This window comes from Dipteris shenzhenensis, chromosome 22 (genome assembly GCF_047967505.1).
Source record: "Dipteris shenzhenensis isolate YYH24624 ecotype China chromosome 22, Dip_SZ_1.0, whole genome shotgun sequence".
NCBI lineage: Eukaryota > Viridiplantae > Streptophyta > Polypodiopsida > Gleicheniales > Dipteridaceae > Dipteris > Dipteris shenzhenensis.
This window is the reverse complement of record NC_141617.1, coordinates 36,133,406-36,155,932: the sequence shown is the minus strand read 5'-3', so window position 1 is coordinate 36,155,932 and position 22,527 is coordinate 36,133,406. Positions and strand designations below refer to the sequence as shown.

Here is a 22,527-nt window from a genome sequence, read left to right as displayed (position 1 = left end):
GGGCAGACCAACTCCGACAAAAAATAGTAATAATTTGCTATTTAAAAGAATTTCACAACTATTGCAGATTTTGAATCACAAAATTCTTTGTTTCAATTGTGAACATCCTATGAGAATTTACTACCATACAGTACAGTGTATCAGTAGAGTACATTGTATCCACATGCCATAGCATAATTTTCCTTACAATTCGACTTTCCTACAGTACATTGTATCCAGATGCCATAGCATAACAATTGAACTTTCGTATTCTAAGCATAGCATAATTTTCATTTTTAGCATATATAGTCAAGTCTTAGAGTGCTTTGGTTTATCAAATTCTTGAAATAACAAGTGTTTCAAATCGCAATCACAATAGTTTACAATTGAATTGTTTCTGCAAATACAATTGAATTTCTTATGCAATCATGATTGTTTATTGCAATCATCACCTTCGTTCCATAATTGTCTTCGTTCAAAATTCTCACTTTCCTTCCACAAATGCATTCGTTCCAAAATCCCAATTCCAAGGACGCCAGACGGAACCCCACTAACCATGGTTAGTACAAAACTAACCACACATCAATGACACTAACCATAGGTTAAGCAAATTGACGCACGTAAAATGAACTAACCACGGGTCAACGAAATGGGCCTAGGTCAAATGAACTAACAACAGTTGTCTACCTCAGCCTCCTTTATATCGTTCATGTGAGGGAATCCTCCGTGGGAGGTAGGAGGGCATTCCGAGTAAGAAACCTTCCCTTCTAAGTTATATGGATGATCCAAAAGTTGAAGTATATGAGAATGTGCTGTGGGAGGGTAGTTTGTGGAATGCGTCGTGGGAGGGGAGTTCGTGGAACTGAGAATGCATCGTGGGAGGGCAGTTCGTAGAACTAAGAATGCACCGTGGGAGGGTAGTCCATGGAACTGAGAATGCGACGTGGGAGGGCAGTTCATGCAACTCGGATTCTCAATCCATTATATCTAGAAATGGGGCTTTTGCTAAAAATTCAAGGACTCCATCTCGTAAGTCTCTAAGAGATTTCTCGAAGAGACTCAACGGGCCATCCAAGTCTCAATGAGAAAGAAGAAGAGCACCCCACCAACTTATCGCAACCCTGGTACCCAACAAAATAGGGCCACTCGTGGGGGTTCAAGTCCCCCCTTTCGCAATCGCTCCCTTCATCCCGCCCTGTAATATTTGGCATGCACAAACTGCCCTCCCACGCCACATTCTGAGTTCCACGGACTTCCCTCTCGCGGTGCATTTCTAAGCTCCGCGGACTGTCCTCCCACGAGACATTCCCATATACTTGAGAGTTCCAAGGAGTGGCATTCCATTGCACATTCCCATATAGTTGAACGTGTGGATCATCGATATGAGTCATCATGATCTAAAAGAAGGCTTGGGGATACTATAACTAGATGCGTATGTTTTCAATTCTTCGTTAGAACTTCATCATGTTGGCAGCTCATTCTCCTTTCACTTCTTCTCCTCCCACATTCTCATTTTGCTCTCCCTCCCATCCTCTTCGCCTGCATCCCCGTCGCCTCCTTCGCCTCCGCTGCTCTTCGCACCCTTCCCCAGACCCCCACAGCAACCCTCTCCTCCCCAGCTCCTCCCCACAACCTCCCAATGAAGAAATTTGCCCCCCCCCCCGTTTCCAGCTCTCTCACACCCAAATGCAAGCTCATCATCATCGACACGATCGTTTCTCGCCTTCCCAAGCACCTGCATGGGCAGTTTTCCTGTGTAGGCTGTTGCACACAGCTCCTCCTCCTCTGCGTTCCGAAAGCTTGCCTTTCCTTGCTCGAGTCTCGGAATTTGTGAGCAGGCTTGCCAGTTGGTCAGACATCAGCAAGCTGCCCAGGATGCTACCATTGAAGTTGCTTCTTACCGTAACTTCGTTTGCAATAGCTGTGACAATGCTGACGACTGGTCTTGAGTCGTATGCACTTGTATCGGCTCCTTCAAGGCGGTTGCAGAGCGACGAGTTGGCCACAGTGCAGCTGTTTAGAGAGAACACTCCTTCAGTCGTCTACATAACAAATCTAGCTGTCAGGTGACGTTGAATCTCTTGTAAAGTCGTTTTGTTACTTAATCTGGATACATTTGGAGGAGCAGGATAGGTAAAGCAACGATGAGCAGCACATGATGTTTGGAAAACTAATATCTCTTTTGAGCTTCAGGCAAAAGGCTTATCAACTGGGAAAGGTTGGATCTGAGATATACTCCTTCTATCGTTTCCTCATGCAGAGAGATTCTTCGAGCTTAAAGCTGTTCAGATCGATCCCATCCATAGCACTATAGCTTCCTAATGTCTCCTTATACTATGACGTATCTGGACGCTTGTTGTTTTGCTGATCAGAAAATTACTGCCAAGTGCCTCCTAGAGTTGCTTGGATCGTAGGGTAATTTTAACTGACTGTTGAAAGACGAGATTATCTCTAGAAGGAATCTGAATTAAAGAGGACATGAAAGATGGGAAATGCGAATCGCTAAATTGGAAGCAAGTACTTTTTGCCTAGCTCAGAATTCCTGCTGTATTTGGTATACTGTCAGATTCCCTTTTGGCACACGACGTTATGTGCAACCCTTCCCACGACGACATGTGTAAGCCTTCCTACCAAGAACTCGTGTAATGTGTAAAGCGAGGCTAGAAACCGTATTAGCTGATGCTACTAGAATGGCTCCACATCAGAGACAAATGGAGGGCTTATACGGCCAAGCCATAAAGACGTAAGATAGAGCAGCTAGAAGGAGTTGTGCCAACAGAGTCAGCTTGGCCAACCTAAGCAGGTTGACCTAACTGGCTGGGCTATTCACTGGTCAGCCAATGATAAAAGGGCAAACCTGAGCCATTTGAGCACCGCAGCTGGAGACCACAAGCAGTGGAGCAATGGTATGCTTGTATTCTGTGAATGCAGGGGAGATCAGGGTTTTTGTTGCAGAAGATAAGAGTATTGTGAGGCTTTTTCCACGAGGAGCACACGGCATCGAATTCATCAAGGAGGGAAACAGTGGAAGCTGGGAAAGAGCTCACTAAGAGAGCCAAGGATGGTCAAGATACATTTAGATTAGCCACTATCCTAGAGCTAGGAGTGGCACCAGGCCATTCTATATCCCCTTTCCTAGAAAGGTAAGAGAGAGAGATAGCAGGAAGTATAAGATTCTTGGAGAGGATGGATCATCCTGACTTTACATGGCATAACGGGTTGTTTTGATTACTGCTCCAGCCCACTTGTAGCAGGGTTGTGGAGCAGTTCTTCCTGAGCAGCCTGTTGTGCAGAGGTTTTCCCCCAGTTGTAGTGGGGCTTTTGCCAGAGATCACTTGCAGTTCTCTTGTTCCTTCTCTCCCTCTCAGTGTGGTGTGTGTGCGTGGCGTGCTCTCTTTTTCTCTCTCAAAGTTGACCTGCAAGAGCTTATCCAGCTTTCAGATTTGATCAAAAGTGACTTGAAATTGAACCCTAAGGCAAAGGAGATGACTGCACGTGTCAATGCTGCAAAAGTCACAATCCAAAAAGGAAAGTATGCTAGAAAAGAGTGCAAATAGTAATTTTTGCGGATGTCAATGCACCAGTAGGCAATCACATGCAATACACTGTCACTGGCATCAAAAGTCCCAAAATCTTCAAATCAGATTGCTAAAATAGCAAACATCTGCAGATCACTCACACTGAGTAGAAAGATGCATGAAAAGCTACAAAATGACATGTTCCTTGCAAAAGTGCAGCCCAATATCAAACGTTCCGATTTGTAGAGCAAAATGAGCCTAAAAGAGGTTAATTTCACGAAAAGCTCCAAATTTATCTGCAAATGTGGTAGATTGCAGTCTATTGAAGCAGTCAAAAGCCCCAAAATTTGGCAATTTTTCGGGAGTCACAAAGTCAATAGAGTTGACAAAACTTGCAAGTGCAACTTGGAGCAAAACACACATGTGACTGGTGTTGTACGATGAGTTGTCTAGACCAAGTGGCATAACTCTGATCGTTGATTGTCACAGTTCTGTGCAATCGATGAGATTGTGGGTTGATAACGGCAGAGATTGTATGAACTGCCACACCCTTGTACTAACAGTTGCAGATATCTATGCTGGAGGTCGACACCCGTTAGTTAGGGACTAACGGAGGAGGGTACCCTGTATGGACAATCTGGCTGGTCGACATTGTATGATTGAAGGTGCTTGTTGTATGGTCAATGAACTAGAAGTGTGATTGTACAAAGGAATCAACGATTTGATCCTATACAACTAAGGAGTCTTTTATCACTCAATGTAGTAATTTGATCACACTATTACACGAGGTATAATCCAAGGAAAATAATGAAAAAAGTACGCACAATCTTAGATATGAAGCCTTTTATATATGGTGTATCGGCCTTAGGTATGTTTAGAATGATTGAACATAAGCTGAAGAAAAAATGCGGTGAGCTGAATAGCCCGTTTTTCTTTTAGTTTCAAAAGAGAGTTTGATTGAGTATGCTTGTGCTTTCTAAGTTAGGAATGTAATTTTACCTCTTTGTAGGAAGCGATACATAAGTGTAAAGGGTCCATTTAGCTTTTTATGTTTTGAGAGAGAGAGAGAGAGAGAGAGAGAGAGAGAGAGTTTATTCCTGTTTTTTGGAAGATTTTGTTTCTTGACTTGCTTGTTTATTTTTGCTTAGTCATCTTCTTCCTTTCTTCTTTATTTCTTGTTTTCTTTCTCTTTTGTTTATTCGACGTATTTTAGTAAGCTTTGGGTTGGCCCAAGAGACTCCACGGGCCTTTAGAAACCCAGAATAGCTGCTTATGCTTGGGCACTGATGACGACATAAGTGTTGCTTTGCTTGCTAAGTAAGTCTTCCTTTTGTTTTTCATAAAAGTTTTTGTTTACCTCTTTTTTCTTCTCTTCCATTTTTTCTTTTATTTTTGTGTAGATTTTTGGTCTTTAGAACAACAAAAAATCTATATTTGTGTTTGTCGGTGCAAATATGTAGGTGATCGATGTGGGCAGTGGCAATACAAGTTTGTACGAACGACCATGTTGTACAGACAAGTCCGAAATGTGTACAGATAGTGCTCTGATACGACCATTGGGTGCGGGAAGCAATGGAAGATGGAATGCAAGGGAGCAAACAGGCAGCTGAAGGAACTGAGGTATAAATGGATAATGAAGAAAGTACAAGAGTGGACAATATATGGTCCGAAAGTCAAATAGTCAACTAAGGACTAAAATGTCCTAATTGAACTAGGTGTACTAGGACTAAATGTCCTAACTAGCCTACAAGGCCATACAAGGGCTAAGTGCTAACATGTATTCCTCATTTTGCATACCTCCCTGTGCTCAAGGGTCCATTCTCGCCACACTTAAAGCATAAATTTGTCCTCTTTCGACTGTCCATGATGGCTTTAGTGTGTTGTTTATTGCCTGCTACACCATTAGGCTTCACCTGTTGGCTTCGCATTAGGATGTCCATAGGGCCTTGCATAAGCCATTTTGCTACACAACATTGTTGGTATCTGGGAAAGAGGGCTGCTACAGCCTTTCGGTCATGTCACTCAAGCATCTTGGGTTTCTTCTCAACATTAAAGGCACTCACATGAGTCGCTTGTCGAATAGTGTCACATGCATCAGTGCCAGGCACAAGTGGCAGTGCTGCCCACTCACCATCTCGCAACACCCCAATGCATCATATTTTAATTCCCCATAGGCTGGCCTATCGAAGAGGAAACGAGCAGCCATGGTAGGTGCCCAAAGGGGCTCCCAAAGGCATGCTCCAAGCAAGGGAATAGGGGAAGGTGCCTTTTATAGTCAACCTTGGCCCCTACCCAGTTACATTGGTATCAGAGCAGCATGGTTCCTTCTGGTCTGAATGAGTTTAGAGGGAGTCCGGGCAGCAAAGCTTAGTAATGGGGACTCGGTCAGTAGAGGAGGGAGCATGGTGGGGATATTATCTAATTTTGTATTTTGTCCTACCCCGGACTAGTGGTAGTATGATATTCCATTAGCCTCTCCCTCCCTAGCATCAGACCGGCTCCTGTCATCACTTGTGTGCGTTTACACCTTGTCATTTTTTCTCTTGTAGTCATTGTCGCAGGAGTTGATTGTCTACCAATCTTCCATCATGAGGCCATCCAACATAGCAGCTCTCATGCGCACGTTTAGGGCGCAGGATTGTCTGCTCGAGCAGAATTGGCTTCTTTGTGAGCAGCTCTAGCTCTTGCGTGAGTAGGAAAAGAAGACAAAGGAGGATGCAACGACTTTGGACTGTTTCTAGCTTCTGCTGAAACATACCTCCTTGAGGAGGCCGCCCATCGGGCCAGACGTCATGCTGTCTTGGCAGCATTGGAGGTCTAGTGCAGGGGAGATCAAGAACAGATGCTTTTATAGTTTCTCACGGCCTGCTCGCATGGGCTGTTTGTCGCAGTTCCTCTCCCCAGCAGCAGCTACCAGTTTGAGTCCATCATCCGCTTAGTGATCTGTCACCCTATAGCACAATGTAGTGGACTATCCTCCCGCAGTACTCACAGACAGTTCTTTATCCACAGGTAGTTCTTTATGTGTGCCGGAGCCTTCCATCTCCAAGCATAGTTCAGTGGACTATTCTGCAGCAGTTCAGACATTGGTTTCTCTTACCAGCTTAGGTGATGATTCAGTTTCCACAATAGTTGCATACGGCTTGCCCAAACTCGACAAATGCAGGAGTATGAGCAGTGTTAAAAGGAAGATCACACTAGTAGACCGTACGCCATACCTGCGAGCATTTCTTGATAAAGCTGCAACCCAACCAGCTTGTAGAGATCCTGCCTTGAGTGGTGCTTTGTTTTTCCCCCTTGTTGCCCTTGATGGGGCTGCACAGCACAGTTGTAGATACACCCTGTGTAGGTAATGCAGTGGATGATGAGCGAAAGCACAGGTAGTGCTCCACATGTAGCACTCAATGGAGACTTGCACTGGGACTCCTAGGAGGAGATCCATGCACTGACATAGATGGGGAGCCTCAAGCCTCTACTTCTTTGATGCACTTGGAATGCCTCCCAAACCAAGAACAATATCATCTGGGACATTGTGAAAAACCAGACTTTTCGAGAATGCAAATGTGTGCAATGCATGCAGAATTTGAATGCCAATTGGCCCTCCAATGGGGAAGAGCGCCCTCGTGACAGTACTTGTTTCTATTTCGACCTACATGCAAGGTGGGAGACATCCTTCCCATTAACCACAAAATTATATCTTCAATGTACCCACACTATCAACATGATTTGATGGGTCAAAACGAAGCGGGAGTCGGATAAGTACCACCAACTCTACAACACTTGACTTTTGTTGTAAAATAAACCCCTTTTTTGAAATTACAGCAAGTCATTTTCTCTCTTGTATTACTAAAAGGAAAGAATGGAAGGGGAAGGGAGATATAACAATGAACTTATTCCTTTTCCTCCATTACCCCAAGGAGATGTTGAGAAGACACTTAAAATGACCTCCTCTTCCTTCTCTTTTAAGCTTTTCTTCTTGTATTTCTGCTGTAAACTGGTACGCTCTGTTTGGGCTACTTGTTTTGAGCGGATTGGAGCTTCAGATACCGTTATAGGGGGTAGTTGATGGGTGTATCACCCCCTTAAAATCTTGCTCCGATCCGACTTTCCGTTTAAGGATTTTAAGGGTACATTCACACAGGGGGGGAGTCACCACGTTAGGACACCCCATTCACCGTTCAAGACATAATTTTTTCAGAAAAATCCCTTGTTTCAAAACCTCAAGAATTTAGGATTGGCCAGGAAGGAGATGTTTATACCTTGGAAAGTATGTTGTGTGCATGGTGGGCTGTTGCCCGCAGCGCATGCATGCGTGCCGTCCAATATTTCGTTGTCTTGCGTGCGTTCCTTGGTCGTGCGCGCCTTCTTCTGTTGCGTCATGTTCATTGGTCGTGCCTTCTCTTGAGCCTTCTTTTGCGGCTTCTGCGCCTGCTCCCGGCGTCCGTTGTACTTCTTTTCTGTTGTCGTCACGAATCTACGCATTCCTCTCTCGTCCTCTTCTCGTCCCAGTCGTGGACCGTCACTGCTCTGATACCAAATGTGAAAAACCAGACTTTTCGAGAATGTAAATGTGTGCAATGCATGCAGAATTTGAATGCCAATTGGCCCTACAATGGGGAAGAGCGCCCTAGTGAGAGTACTTGTTTCTATTTCGACCTACATGTAAGGTGGGAGAGAGATGGCGGATGAATGCAATGTGGTAGAGAGAATGCTACGTGAGATTCACAATGAAAGGGTGATACCCTTTCATTAATGTCCCTTGAGATCTCCCAAGTTCCATCTTTCCATTTACACTTACCCTTATCCTATGACCCATGCACCTACCATTCAATGCACTCAAATGCACCCTTTCCCTTTCCTATTGCCCCTAGGACCTAGACACGTGTGTGCACATCTTTATTATTTATCATTGGCCAATGTTACATAGTTTTGGCGGTACTATTTACACCGCTTGATCGATCATAAATACAAACATACAACCGCACCATCAAATTGGCGACAAACAATAATAAGGTTCTCATGACTATTAATTAACTAAATAACCATTTCTCTTGTCATGACAAACATGTCCTACACACCCATTTACTCCTCTCTAAGAGATGCCAAGCAAACATGCCCTCATCTGAGGTGCACGTCCACGAAAGGTGCCCCGACAGTGCTTGCACTTCCAATTGTTGGTCCTCAATGCACCATATGACTCCCCCACATCCACCTGTTGGCAAACGGGATCTCGTGAACGACCCATTTTCTTCACTTGTGATTTTTGAACTTTGAAGTTGTGAAGTAGAAAGAATGCCTGGAAGGCTGAAGCTGTGACCTGTGACACAAGTCCAATTACTCACAATAGATAAGAGAAAAGGTTGGAAAGCTATGAGAAAAGAGGAAAGCTATCCCACTGCACATACCCGATAAGCGAATCTAGTAGGACACTTTATCAATTGTAGTAGCGTATTCTAATCTTTGCAGGAGCGTGGGTTCTAGAGAGTAGAATGTCTTGATACCTGAACCCCATGTGCTGCGTGGGGGAGCCAGAATGAAGTCAAGACTTGGCACCTGTTGCCAACTTGCTTGCAACAACAAGCATTCAGCCCTAATCAGCGCTGAGTGTGAGTGTATGTCAAGGCTGTGCTTGAGTGTCGACAATCAAGAATGGATCGAAATGGAGCAACTGTCACCAATGACAAGCATACAAATGTAGATTAGGTAGAGATTTGTACTGCATGATTGGAGGTTGGTTGTGTCGTCATCAGATAATCAATCTGTAGTGTAGCACGATTGAAGGCTGAAAGAAAAATCATTTAGGTCTTTTGGTCATCATGTCTGTAAACATGCAGCTGCGTCACATTAACTTACAAGATATAGTACGGCTGAAGCACCTGGGTGTACTTCATATAGTGCGGATGAAGCACCGAAGATACGATTGAAGGAAGCTGGGTACACGAATCACTGTACGGGATTTACGGATGGAGCAATCGGCGTCAAGTGAAGCCCAAGATCTCTAAAGTTCTCTAAGATCCCCAAATCCCTGATTTCTTCTAGTTTCCAACACACGTTTCTTTATCAAAGAAACGTTTCGTAACGTTTCTTTGGCAAAGAAACACATTTTGTTGTGATTATGCTTCTCTGGCCTATAATTTGCTCTCTCTCTCTCTCTACATACATACATACATACATAATTTGCTATGTTGGGTCGATTTTGTTTCATTTTCTCCAAACATGTAAACGCTGGAATCAGTTTCATCAACCCTTTTCCCTTGCCCTCCCTCTAGTGCCTATTTGTAAGTGCTTGAATAACTTTATGAAGCTCTTTTTGACCATCATTGTTAAGCTAATAGGTGTTGTAAGCCATCATTTAGATTGTAAGGCGTCATCAAGGTGTTGAGTTAATAGATGTATCATGTAGTAAGGCATAATCTAGATTACCAATCCTGGTGTTCGATGACAGACTTTAACATGCCATGGGATGTGATACCTATTGTATTGGCCAGATTAAAAAATCCTATGGGATTCACACAAGAGGTTTCACCCTCAATTTCTTGATTTAAGTCTCTTTCCATGTTTACAGATGTTTGTGGTATTTTAAAAATGTAAATCCCACTATGTATAAATGTAAAAGCGAGTTTCAATACTAGGAAAATCACTGCAAATAAGACATACTGCAAATCCAATATATAAATATCTTCAAAGTAAATTGTAAGAAAGTGAAAGGAAGCTCCTTGGTCCAATTTATGTCGACTGTTGAACTGCAGGTCTGAGGAGATGAAGTGTAGGCCTATCCTTATACACCCTAATAACCGACTGGAAGTCTTGGACTATTACTCAAGACAAACGGCTTATTATGATGTATGAATTGTGAACCCCTTCAAAAATTGAGACTTGCGACAAAACTTCTAAATTCCATTATTCATCTTATCTTAAGCGTCCCCAGTTGACGCTTCAATAATATGCCATTAGGATTCAGCTTCAGATTTCTACATTTGCAATGTACAGCTAGCTCACATTTACAGGGCGTATTTGTCCTCTTTCCACTTTGTGGATATTGGCTTTGTTAACCTTTAGTGTTTGCAGACACCCAGATGATGGCCTGTTATAGTTCAGTTGCATAGATGCTTCATATACCATATATTTTTCACTTTGCTCATTACACCAAGTGTACCCCACAAAATGCCTTTCTACAATCGCTTCACATGTGATTGGAGCCTCTTTGAGAACCTTCGGCTGGTCTAAGCCTGTCAACCCACAAGCAAAACTAATACTTGCAGACTCTGAAGTCTGCAACTGTGAGCACACGCCATAATGGGAACTTGGATATTTGCAAGCCAGTCTATGTGCCGCTTGGTGAGTGAGACCCTTCAGCAAGTGTGTCTAGAGCAAATCGGCAGCAGACAGTAAATAAAAACGTGTCACACTGCTTAGTGGTCGCAAGTCACAGCAACCCCAAAAGATTAAGTATTTCTTATGCAGCCTTTGTTACAATCGTTGACATTGTGCTACTCTTCTGAGGATTAGCTTGTTTAGGTTTGTACTATTTTTGAATGTCATCTGGTCCTAGGAGTGTTTTGCTTAGATCCTCTGCCCCTTCCTCCCCCCCTACTCCACCCCATTATGTTTCTTTGAGTTAGTGACGCAGAGAATGCTACAGAAGCTATGGCAAGAACCGGGGGCAAAAATGCAGTTTTATAAGCAGGAAACAATCTGATGGACAGCTATGGAATGCAGAAATACCTCGGGGAAGACATATTAATATTTAAAAGACATTTAATCTGCAAAATCAGAACCAGCTCACATGATCTCGAGGTGGAGATGGGCAAGACCCAGGGTACCAAAAGAGGAAAGAGTCTGTAAAATCTGCCCCATTGGAGAAGTAGAAAATGAGCGGCATGTACTCCTAACATGTCAAGCATATGCACAAATCAGAGAATGTTATAGGGGCAATAGAAGCAACCTGAAATCCCTACTAGAGCGGCCAGCCAAAGAGCTTGGTCTAGCACACAGGGTAGCAGCACAAGTACTCACTGCATAGCACATTTATGCTATTTTCTTTCACTGGATGTAAACAACCACTACTTGTTGATAGTGATCAGTGTCCCATAGATCCTGAAGGGTCTCACGAGGACGTTAATACAATCATATCATATGGTATCATCTCTCTCTCTCTCTCTCTCTCTCTCTCTCTCTCTTTTCCTCCTTTTGTTGTCATAATTTTTTTTTGTTTGGGTGGGGATTTTATATCTTAGTAAACATTGGGTTTTACCCAAGAGATTCCAAAATATTTTGAAACTGAAATACCAGCTTATGCTTGGGTACTTGTGCATAATTGAGCCTGATGTGTCTTCCTCTCATTGCCATTGTGAATGCAAACTGGCTGAGATATGCATGGCTATTGGGAGAGAGAATGTCTATATCAAGGAATGGTTTTAATCCTCAGATTCAGGACTTATGTGTATGAGGCTTGATGTCTGTTGTGTATCCTGCAGGCGTGATGTCTTTACATTAGATGTCATGGAAGTGCCACAAGGCTCTGGTTCTGGATTTGTGTGGGACAAAGAAGGGCATGTTGTCACTAATTATCATGTGATCAGAGGAGCTTCAGATTTAAGGTCATATATCATTGTTTAACTTTTTGAACTGGCTGCACGTTTTATGCTGGAGAAATATATACGATATTGCATCAGCCATCTCTCTGGTGGTTGGTAGATAGGAAATTAGCTATTTGACAGCAAATATTTTACTAGAGCAACCAAAAATGAATTTTACTCGCTGTTCTTCAGAGTGGGCCTCTGAAGGATTTGAATTTTTAAAACAGTTATTTGGTCAGGCTGGAAAGGGATTTTTGTTAGCGTCTTTTATTATGGGAATTGTTGATCCTGTTTACAATGGTGAATGTATTGTTCCAGAGTCACATTAGGAGATCAGTCCGTATATGAAGCAGATGTTGTAGGCTACGATGAGGACAAAGATGTTGCTGTGTTACACATTGACGCACCTAAAGACAAGCTTAGACCGATTCCAGTTGGAACATCATCTGATCTGTTAGTTGGACAGAAAGTTTATGCCATTGGGAATCCGGTAGGTGAGTTTATTTCTTTTACTCCTTGATCAAATTGTGTTGTTTTTAAAATATCTGATCTTCTGTTAATAAATAAAACAGGCAATGTGATTGGTTTAACTGTGTCTCCACATGGAACATACAATTGTGTAAGCTTTGAGCATGGTTTTGCACGAGCGCTTTCAATTGTCACCTTCTATCACATGCCCATCTAACTGGTCATGGTATGCCAACTGGGACTGCAAGGTGTGTGGTGAGAGCCCTGCAACACGAGTTAAAATGAGCTTATAGATTGAGAAAGCGTCTGTGGGTGTGCAACGCATCCAGGAAGAAGGCATGAAGTGGGTTGGGCCTAAGTCGCAGGAAACATCATCCAGTGAAATGTTTCGAAAATGGCAATTGAATGTACAAGAAACAGCAGGGTGTTTGAGTTTAGGACAAGCAGGGGAATATGAAAAACAAGCTAATCAATTGCAATCATGCCCCTCATCACAATGCCAAATTAGGCTGAATACAAGCGCCCTTAAACGTTAAGCATTGATTGCATGAAATGCCCTACAAACTCCTACGTCAAAAAATAGTCACATGGAAGTTGTGTTGTCTACATCCTCCTCTTGAACATACCATCCTTGAGCTGGCCTTGACTCAACAGGGGGCATTCCCTGTTAAGCCCGCCCTTCTTTCTGCATTGCTGCAATTGCTGCCCTTGATCTTCAGGGATGGAAGGCGTGAAGCGCTGCATCCCCTTCTACACGCCATAATTTCAGCAAGATACGCACAAGGAGAAAAACAAGGTGAAAAAGAAAACAGCAATCAATATGGCAAAAGGAAAAGAAGGAAGAGAATTCGAGAAATCAACAGCTCAAACAGCCACCAAAGGGAGAGACAGATGACATGAACAACTGCCACAATCGTGGTGGCCTGCATATAGATAGTATGGCTGTGCAGAAGCCTGCAGCTCCAACACCCTCAGCTTCAGCCCAAGCATCAGCACTATCATCTTCATCATTGTCATTATCCCTAACAGTGGTATTATCATCATTGACACCAGCCTAGGCCTTACCATTGGCATCAATACCAGCACCGATTTGCCCTGTGTTAGTCTGATCTCTACAGTCCTCTATGCATATTCTTCCTTCTTGTCACCCCAACCCTCAGATAGCCACCAACCATTCCCCTCTATAGTTGGACTCACCTCAACTATATCCTAGACGTGTCCCCACCATTCTCAGTCTTCTGCCATCCCCACCCCACCCCTCCGCTCCTATCCCCTATCACATAGCCTCCATTCATGCCTTGCCCATATTCGTCACTTGAGGCACATTCGATTCCACGGAGAGCTCGTCATGGAGGTTCATTGCCTACGTGCATGAGGGACACAGCAGGATCACTTTATACACAGCCTCGGTTAGCAGATACTACAGCTATGTAAGGAGGTTGCGGCCATAGTGACAACCCCGTGCAATGGGCCAGATGTAGAGACACAGATAGCTAGGCCACCATACACTCGGCTATTGCAAAGACTTCTAGGTGGGTGGATGTCATGAAACGAGAGTTTGTGAAGCCTGCCATTTCAACCACCATACTGGAGCAGGAATAGAGAGCCAATAAGGTTCTTGACATCCGAGTCGGGGGGAGCCCTCGCACATCCACCACTCCCATTGAGGATGTGACCAGCTTCGTGACTTTCACTTTGGAGCCCTAGACCATGTGATTGAGAGTGCCTGGCACATAAGAGCAGACCCTTATCGTGCGATTTAAAGACACTCAAGCTCGTCTTACAACACTACGGAGGCATACAGTTCTACGAGATCACTTTCAAATCCAGCTGGATGAGGACCTCGCACCTATGGAGGTAGAGGAGATGCACACCCTCCTACAATAGCAGGACATAGTCCGCATGGAGGGGAAGTGGGCAGTGGTTCAAGACAGACGGCTTTTAATAGGCCCATGTCAGGCACGTGATAGTCCCCCTGGCGTCTATGAGATTCAAAGCTCCAAGGCCTTGACTTACAATGTTTGGAACTATAATGGTACCTTAAGGTCAGATCGAGGGAATTTCTTGAAGTCTTATACGTCCCACTTCTAGAAGATCAAGCTGCTTAGATCACACACTCTATCCATGAGGCCATCCTACACTCTCATGCACACCACCTGCTCCATTGGCTTGTTGCCTCTTTGCATAGTACCTTGCAATAGGTGGTATGATGATCAGTATAAGGCTTTATAACGTCAACGCAGATTCGAGACTAAGCATCACCTTCCGAATGAGGCAAAGACGAGAATGAGTGTTGCCTAAATGAGAACATTAGGTATGGGTTAATGGGCCTCCAATGTTGCTAAAGTGATGAACACCCATCAAGTCCGCCAAATGAAATAGGTCTTCTTTTGCCAGAACCAGGAGGAGTTAATAAACATTTTATTTAGTAACAACTCTAAGGACTTTTGGTAGAAGTTTCTTAAGCGACGAGCCTCTTTTCTCTTACGGACACACACTGTGACTCCTATGCACGCACACAGTATGACATTCCTTATCAACCATCACTTGACTTCTCACAATCACCTTGTCCTACCTCTTGCACACTTTTCACTGCTAGTAGCGTCAAACACGCAGCTGTGAAGCTACATTCTTGCCGAGCGAAAGATTGTGAGGGCCTATGTACTAAGTACATTGCATATGGAATTAGTACTATGGCCCTGATCTTAGTAAAGCTTTGTAGCAAAGTGGTTTTCTTTGGTTCTCCTCACTTGGACCCTTAACACCACCACTTCCATTCACAAGGCAAGGGATCCCATGTGTAGGCCATTTTATTGGCTATCCATAGGTGCCACTCATTCCTTGGTATGTGCCTTGTAGGCCTAGTTATAGTCAGTTAGGTCAATTGGCTATCCATAGGTGCCACTCATTCCTTGGTATGTGCCTTGTAGGCCTAGTTAGTCAGTTAGGTCAATTGGTATAGTTAGTACATGTACCACTTAGGACAGTTAGGACACTTAGTCCAGCTAGGGTATTTAGCCCTAGGGTTTTGTTATATTGTCTCTCTCTTGAGCCTCCACTCAGTTTTGCAGCAATTCATTACAGGAGCTCGTTTTTTGTCTTCTCCTCTTCATTTTTGAGCTTCCATTGCTTGCCCTAGCCTACACTGGTATCGGAGTAGGTCGGGTCGGGAATCCAATTGACAGCTTTTCCAAGCTGTTTGGCAGCCCTTGGAGCTCTCATTCCTGCTGGTTGGTTCATTCTCAAGGCCTTTGCAGCAAGCTGAAGCAATTCAAGGCCTTTTGGAGGAGTTTCATTGTCGGAAATCAAGTCTCTAGTGCCCCGTTGTGCATTTCGGTTGTTTTGTGACCAATTTGCAGCATTTCGAGGCTGTTTTCAACTCCTGAATTTCAGCACCATGACTAGCAGCAAGGATGATTGACTGAGGGCAAGCTTGATGGCACAGGACAAGCTTGATGGCACAAATTACCTCGTGTGGGCATACGTGATGGGGCATGTCTTGGTTGCCAAGAATTTGTGGAACATTGTTTTAGGCGATGAGGTCAGGGCTACACGTAATGCAGCTTCTGGTGCTACAGCTCCTGCTTTTGGTACTACAGGTATTGCTTCAAGCTCATCTGGTGATGGGTCTAATGCTACTTCTGGAGCAGTTGCATCTTCTACTACATGTACTTTGCCTCCTACACAGGAGCAGATTCAATGGGATGGTCGTGATGCCAAAGCACAAGCCTTGATTGCTCTTTCAGTTAAAAGGGTCATTATCCCTCATATCCGGTCTTGCAAGATAACAAAGCAAGCATGGGATCAGCTTGTATCCTTATATTAGGTGCGGAATAAGGCACGGGTTGCCTATCTCTACAAGCAATTGAAGGACTTGAAGCTTGAAGAGGGTGGTAATATGGATGCCTATCTTACTAGTGTGAGATTTGAAAGAGTAGTTGGCTAATATTGATGAAGTGGTGCTTGATTCTGGACTTGTTTCTAATACCCTTCATAGGTTGTCTGACTCTTATTAGGGCTTTGCTACTACATTGAGGTTGGTTGCATATGGCAATGCCAACCATTATTTCTTTGACCAGATGGTTGCTCTCTTACTATAGGAGGAGCAAAGCCGTGCAAACCGCAATGCTTCTATGGCTAGTGATCAAGCCTTTGCTGCCTAGCATAAAAACAAAGGTAAAGGCAAGGTTTCAGTTGGTAAACCCCCTCATTCACATGTTGGTCGCTCCCATGATTCTTCTTCTTCGGGGGATAAGAACAAGAAGAAGAGATGCAACAATTGCAGGAAACCTGGGCATGCCATTTCTGAATGCAAGAAGAGAATTGCATTTGAGAAGAAGAAGAAAGAGTCTGGTCTTGCAGTATGTTGTTCTCCTAGTCTAGATGATTGACATGAGTCAGCTAACTTTGCACAAGACCAACATTGGGCTTTTCTTGTTACATGTCAGATAATCCTGATGTTCCTGATGTTCATGATGCATGCATGTTAGTTTCTGATGTATCTGATGCCTGGTTCTTTGATAGTAGTGCTAGCAAGCACATTACTTCTTGCACGGAGTTGTTCATCTCACTTAAGCATGCATCTAAGGGGGGGACAGTCACATGTGCCAATAATGCATCATATATAGTGAGAGGCATTGTGCAAGCTTACTTTTGTTTCTGGTGGTCTTATCACTCTAGAGAATGTGCTGTATGTTCCAGGCATTCGCGTGAACCTCATCTCTATTTCAGCCATAGCTACTTGTGGTTATTAGGTTCTCTTTGATGGTGTTCGGTGTGCCATCTATGATGCCACACATGCCTATACCATGGTCTTGACTGTGACATTGACTAGAGGGCTGTGTAGACTTCATGCCTATGGCAGATGCTTGGATGATGCTGGACTTGGAGATGTAGGTGCCTTTGCTGTTGATTCCTCTATCATGGCAGATACCCATTTGTGGCATGAGAGGTTTGGACACCTCAACTTTAGGGCTTTGGTGAAGCTACATAAGGATGGTATGGTTGTTGATCTTCCCAAAATGCATATTTCTTCAAAGCATGTTTGTGAACTTTGTTTGCTTGGTAAGATGCACCGTTTTGCATTTCCCAAGGATGAGAGAGTTGGTGTCTCAGGCAAGCTTTATTTGGTTCATAGTGATGTTTGTGGACCCATGCAGGTTGGAGCTCTTGGGGGATTGTATTATTTTGTCACATTCATTGATGACTTCACCAAGTATACTTGGATTTTTGCATGCAAATCCAATACTGAAGTTTCTGGATGCTTCAGGCATTTTATTGCCTCGGCTGAGAATAAGAGTGGGCTGAAAATTGCTCACCTTAATACAGACAGGGGGGTGAATATATGTCAAAAGAGTTTGCCGTTTTTTTGGCCTCCTGTGGCATTCATCATCAGTGCATGGTGCCTTACACTCCTCAACAGAATCCCGTGGTTGAGAGAAAGAATAGATTAGTGATGGAGATGGCCAGGTGTATGTTGAAAGGCCAGCACTTGCCTAACAAGTTGTGGTTGGATGCTGTTATGTGTGCTAATTACATTTTAAACAGGTGTCCCACAAAGGCATTGAAGACCATTAGAGGCTTGGATAGGTCATAAGTCTCGGATTTCTCACATGAGGACTTTTGGATGCTTGGCATACGCCCATGTGCCTTCTCAGATACACACCAAGTTGGATGATAAAGCTGTCATGCATTCTTATTGGGTATAGCTCAGAGAGCAAGGGCTATAAGCTCTACTAGCCCTGCACGGGCAAGTGTTTTGTCAGTAGGGATGTTGTATGTGATGAAGCCTCCTCTATGCTTTTGCTGGACTGTCAAAAACAGCCCATTGTTGATGCACCAGACCTCTTTGACAACTTGATGCCTTTGTTTCCGTCAAATGCTCATGATGATGTCACATCTGAGGTTGCTCCTACATTTGTTGGTCATTTGCAGCCACATGTGCAGCTTGATATTCAGCCCCATTTATAGCTTGATATGCCTCAGCTTGATCAGGACATTGTGCACAAGGCCCTTGACTAGGAGAGAACTGAAATACAGGAGCTAAGAAAGGTCCCCCGTTGGCTCCTTGACACATTAAAAGATAGCAAATAGGATACTCCTTTGCGAGCCCGTACTAGAGCAGCTGTCCAAAAAGAGCATGCTGATTTGGTTGCTTGCGCATTGGTTGCTTGCGCATTGGTTGCTACAACATGCAATGAAGAGCCATTGTGCGATAAGGATGCCTTTTAGACTGATTGTTGGTTGCGGCTATGCAAGCTGAATTGGATTCTATCTATCAAAATAACACTCGGGAGTTATGTGATTTGCCTCTTGGCAAGAATGCCATTGGAACTAAGTGGGTTTTATACGATTGAACAGAAAGCTGATGGTTTAGTGGACCGTTACAAAGCCCATGTTGTTGCTAAGGGCTATGCTCGGCAGCAAGGCATTGACTTTGAGGAGACTTTTCAGGATCACTATTATCCGCATTGTTATTGCCTTTGCTGCCCACTTTCATTGGGAGGTACATCATCTTGATATCAAGACAAATTTCCTTCATGGGCATTTGTAGGAAGAGGTCTATGTTTCCCAACCTCCTGGCTTTGAGGTTGAAGGTTCTTAAAGTAAGGTATGTCACTTAAAGAAAGCCCTCTATGGATTGAAGCAGGCACCTTGGGCTTGGTATTCCAGGATACATGCTCATTTGCTCACACTTGGCTTTCAGAATAGCCTATAGAGGCTACCCTTTACATCCGCAAGAGTGGGACAGATTTGCTGATTTTAGTGCTCTATGTGGATGACATGCTTGTCACTGGGACACATGTTGGACAAATTGCCGCTTTTAAGCTTGACTTGTAGAAGACATTTGCTATGTTTGATCTTGGTCTTTTGCATTACTATCTGGGTATTCAATTTGCTAGGGGGGAATTTTGATGTCACAATCCAAGTATATTGGACAGCTTTTGCAGCGTTTTCAGTTTAAGGATCGCAAGCCAGTATCCACACCATTAGAGGCTGGTTTTCACTTCTCTTCTGAGGATGGCAGCGGTGCATGTGATGTCACTCTCTATCAACAGGCAATGGTTGTTTGATTTACTTATGCCATACGAGACCTGATCTTCAGTATGCTGTCTCACAGCTGAGTAGATATATGCACAGCCTCCCTACTCTCCTTTGGCAAGCTGTGAAGCTTGTCTTTAGGGCACTCAGCATTTGGGCCTGCTTTATGAGGCTGATTCTTTACTTGTTATGCATGGATTCACTGATAGTGATTGGCTAGCTGTTTGGACACCCGTGTGTCACATAGTGGCAACTGTTTCATGCTTGGTATTGTATGCATCTCTTGGTTCAGCAAGAAGCAAGCTACAGTTGCTACTCTATCTGTGAAGCTGAGTACAGAGCAGCTTTTACAGCTACAATGGAGTGTGTTTGGCTCTGGAAGTTACTTGCAGATCTTTATGCATATCAGACTGCTCCTACCGTCATCTTCATTGATAGTCAGAGTGCTTTGGTTGTTGCATGGAATCCTGTTTTCCATGCTTACACAAAGCATATTGAGGTTCACTATCACTATGTTAGAGAGAGATTATCAGCAAGTGATTGAGCCATTCACAAAGAGCAATTCATGTTGGATGGATTACAAGTGGAGGTTGTCGCATCTTACACATACGTGGGAATTCTTTTCTCTAGCCCAATTTTCATGATGTGGCCCGTGACACAGGCCCAATTGAGTAGGGGATGTGCCACACTTGCTAGGCTTGAGCGGTAGGGCCTTGCAATTGGTTAGTGCCGTCTAGCAAGTTCTCAGATCCGTCATCTCCTTGGCCCTATTGGTCAGTGCCATCTGGTTGGAACACTCGGTGATCATGTTTTGAGTGGAGTCTGGTTTCATTGCCTGATCTCGCCTCTGTGTCTAGAGCAAATGCTCCTCGTGTCGGATGGCCTCATGGATGAAAGCGTAGTTTCGCTGAAACGCGTTCAAGAGCCCAGCCAGGCATGAAACGCCGTTTCAGAGAAGCCTCGTTTCCTGAAACGTGTTTTAGGGTCTGAAACGTTTCAGGACCCTGAAACGGCTGGCTGAAATGTTTCAACCATTCTGAAACGCGTTTCAGAGCCCTGAAACATGCTGTTTCAGACAACACAGGCTGCTAGGTCTCCAAAATCACGTGAAATCCGCCGCCAGCCCCGTTTTTTGTCTTATTGCTTTCGATTTTGGCCTCCTTCCACTCCTTCAGCCTCATACTCTCCATCCTCAAGGTTTTCCAGCCCTCCTTCAGCCCCATTCACTCCTTTCCTCTCCTTTCTCTCCTGCAGCGTGCTTCAGCCCTCCATCACCATCTACTCCCCTCCCTTGGTGATGTGGCGTTTTCGTGTTTCAGCCCTCCCAAAAATCCCGAAACGTTTCTGTTTCCGTTTTCATTCCCTGTTTCCCCGTTTTCGTTTCCCCGAACTATGGATGAAAGTCGCGAGGTATCTCTATTTTGGGTAGGACAAGAAACTAGATAGGGATCTGAAACCGTCCCTAAAGAGACAGTGATAGCGACCTTTGATCTCCTAGTATACAGTCACATAAAGTGCAGATGCGACCCTCTCTAGATATGCCCTTGGCTCGCTCACTCTCCATGCGGAGCCCATGTGATGAAAGGGGAACTACCCGATTGATATCAGTGGGGGGAGATGGATTTGTGTGTATCCGGTTGGATCAATAAATCTCTTTGCTGAGATCTGCAAGCAATGGTCTCTGTGAAAATTGAAAGAGCTCATGGGGTGCCAACGGGGTTTTGAATGTGTGTAGTTGTAAAAGATCATGTTGGATCCTGGTTCACCTCTTGATACATGCAGGGACTGAATGATGTATTTTTTGCCGAAAAAACAGTGCTAATTATATTACTTTGAAAACAAGATACAAGAGGTCAGCTTTGCAACTGACGGGCTGCGTTCACAAATCGGACGCAGCCCAAAAAAGGTAACAAAAAAGTAAAGCTCTCTCTCACGGAGGGATCAGGCGAGTGTGAGTGAACAGCCAGAGAGGTTGTGAGTAACGCCACTGAAGGCCCTGCGAAGTATGCTCGAAGAAGAGGCCCTGTGTGTCCCAATCACGGAGGAAACGTCTCCGCTTCTCCCGGCCAGTTCGGGAGTCTCCCTGTATCTGGTCCCACTGGCCTCTGAGGATGTGTATAATCTCACTCCAGACGTCAGTCATGATCTGGGCAGTCGAAAGGGAGGTGCCACCGAGGATCTGCGCGCAGCGCGAGGTCCAAATGTGCCATCCTGCGATGCTGCTAATAATCTCCCAGACTGGCTGCCTCTCCTGAGATCCTGTGCCAGCCTCTGCCATGTGCGGCAGAATGCTCTCGAGCGGCCCCCACGTCCCCTGGGTGATAAGGAATGTGGGGTCCTGCGGACATGCCTCGAACAAGTGATGAAAACGAGGTGCGGTGCTGCACCAGCAGAACGCGTCCCAAGTGATCAAACCTAACTCCGGTGCTGCGCGAGTAAGGATCCCGAAGGTCCACCTCCGCACTTCCTGGGCACGAGTGCAGCTCCACAGGCAGTGTTTTGGTGACTCCTCGTCCTCATGACATATCTGACAACGTCCATCCTGACCTACCTGCCGCAACCAGCTCCCCACTGGAAGACCTTTGTGGGCGAGAAGCCAAAGGAAGTAGGAGATCTTCCGCGGCCGCCAGCTCTCCCACAAGGCCTTCCAGAAGGTCTGCAAAAATAACCTTGAGATACCTTGAGCATACCAACTGGGCCACTGGGTGGGAGGGCGGCTCTGCATCCTCCCGAGAACTCTCCTGCCCAATGTCGTGCTGTAGGCAAAGAAAGAGGTCGGCCCCTGACCTGTCACAGTCTCTGGCCATCTCCACTCTCCTGGGTCCCAATCAAGCTCTGACAAGGCCTGCCCCTCCCAGAGCCAGAGTCGCTATAACTGCAGCTGATCCTGCTCTATACTGGGATCGGTCCGCCAAACCTTCCCCACGAGGCCTACGACCCGA

General features: G+C 44.7%; 1 protein-coding gene across 1 annotated transcript in view; it reads left to right on the top strand.

Annotated features, from left to right (window-relative positions):
• Window positions 1–1,421: 1,421 nt before the first annotated feature.
• LOC147888049 (protease Do-like 1, chloroplastic) overlaps window positions 1,422–22,527 on the top strand; it is a 43,449-nt gene continuing 22,343 nt past the window's right edge. Inside the window, exons 1-3 of the mRNA XM_087393396.1 lie at window positions 1,422–2,045; window positions 11,975–12,097; window positions 12,395–12,566. Of these exons, the coding sequence (XP_087249522.1) occupies window positions 1,444–2,045; window positions 11,975–12,097; window positions 12,395–12,566 (897 nt within the window). The 5' untranslated portion in view covers window positions 1,422–1,443. The remainder of the gene's footprint in view (window positions 2,046–11,974; window positions 12,098–12,394; window positions 12,567–22,527) is intronic.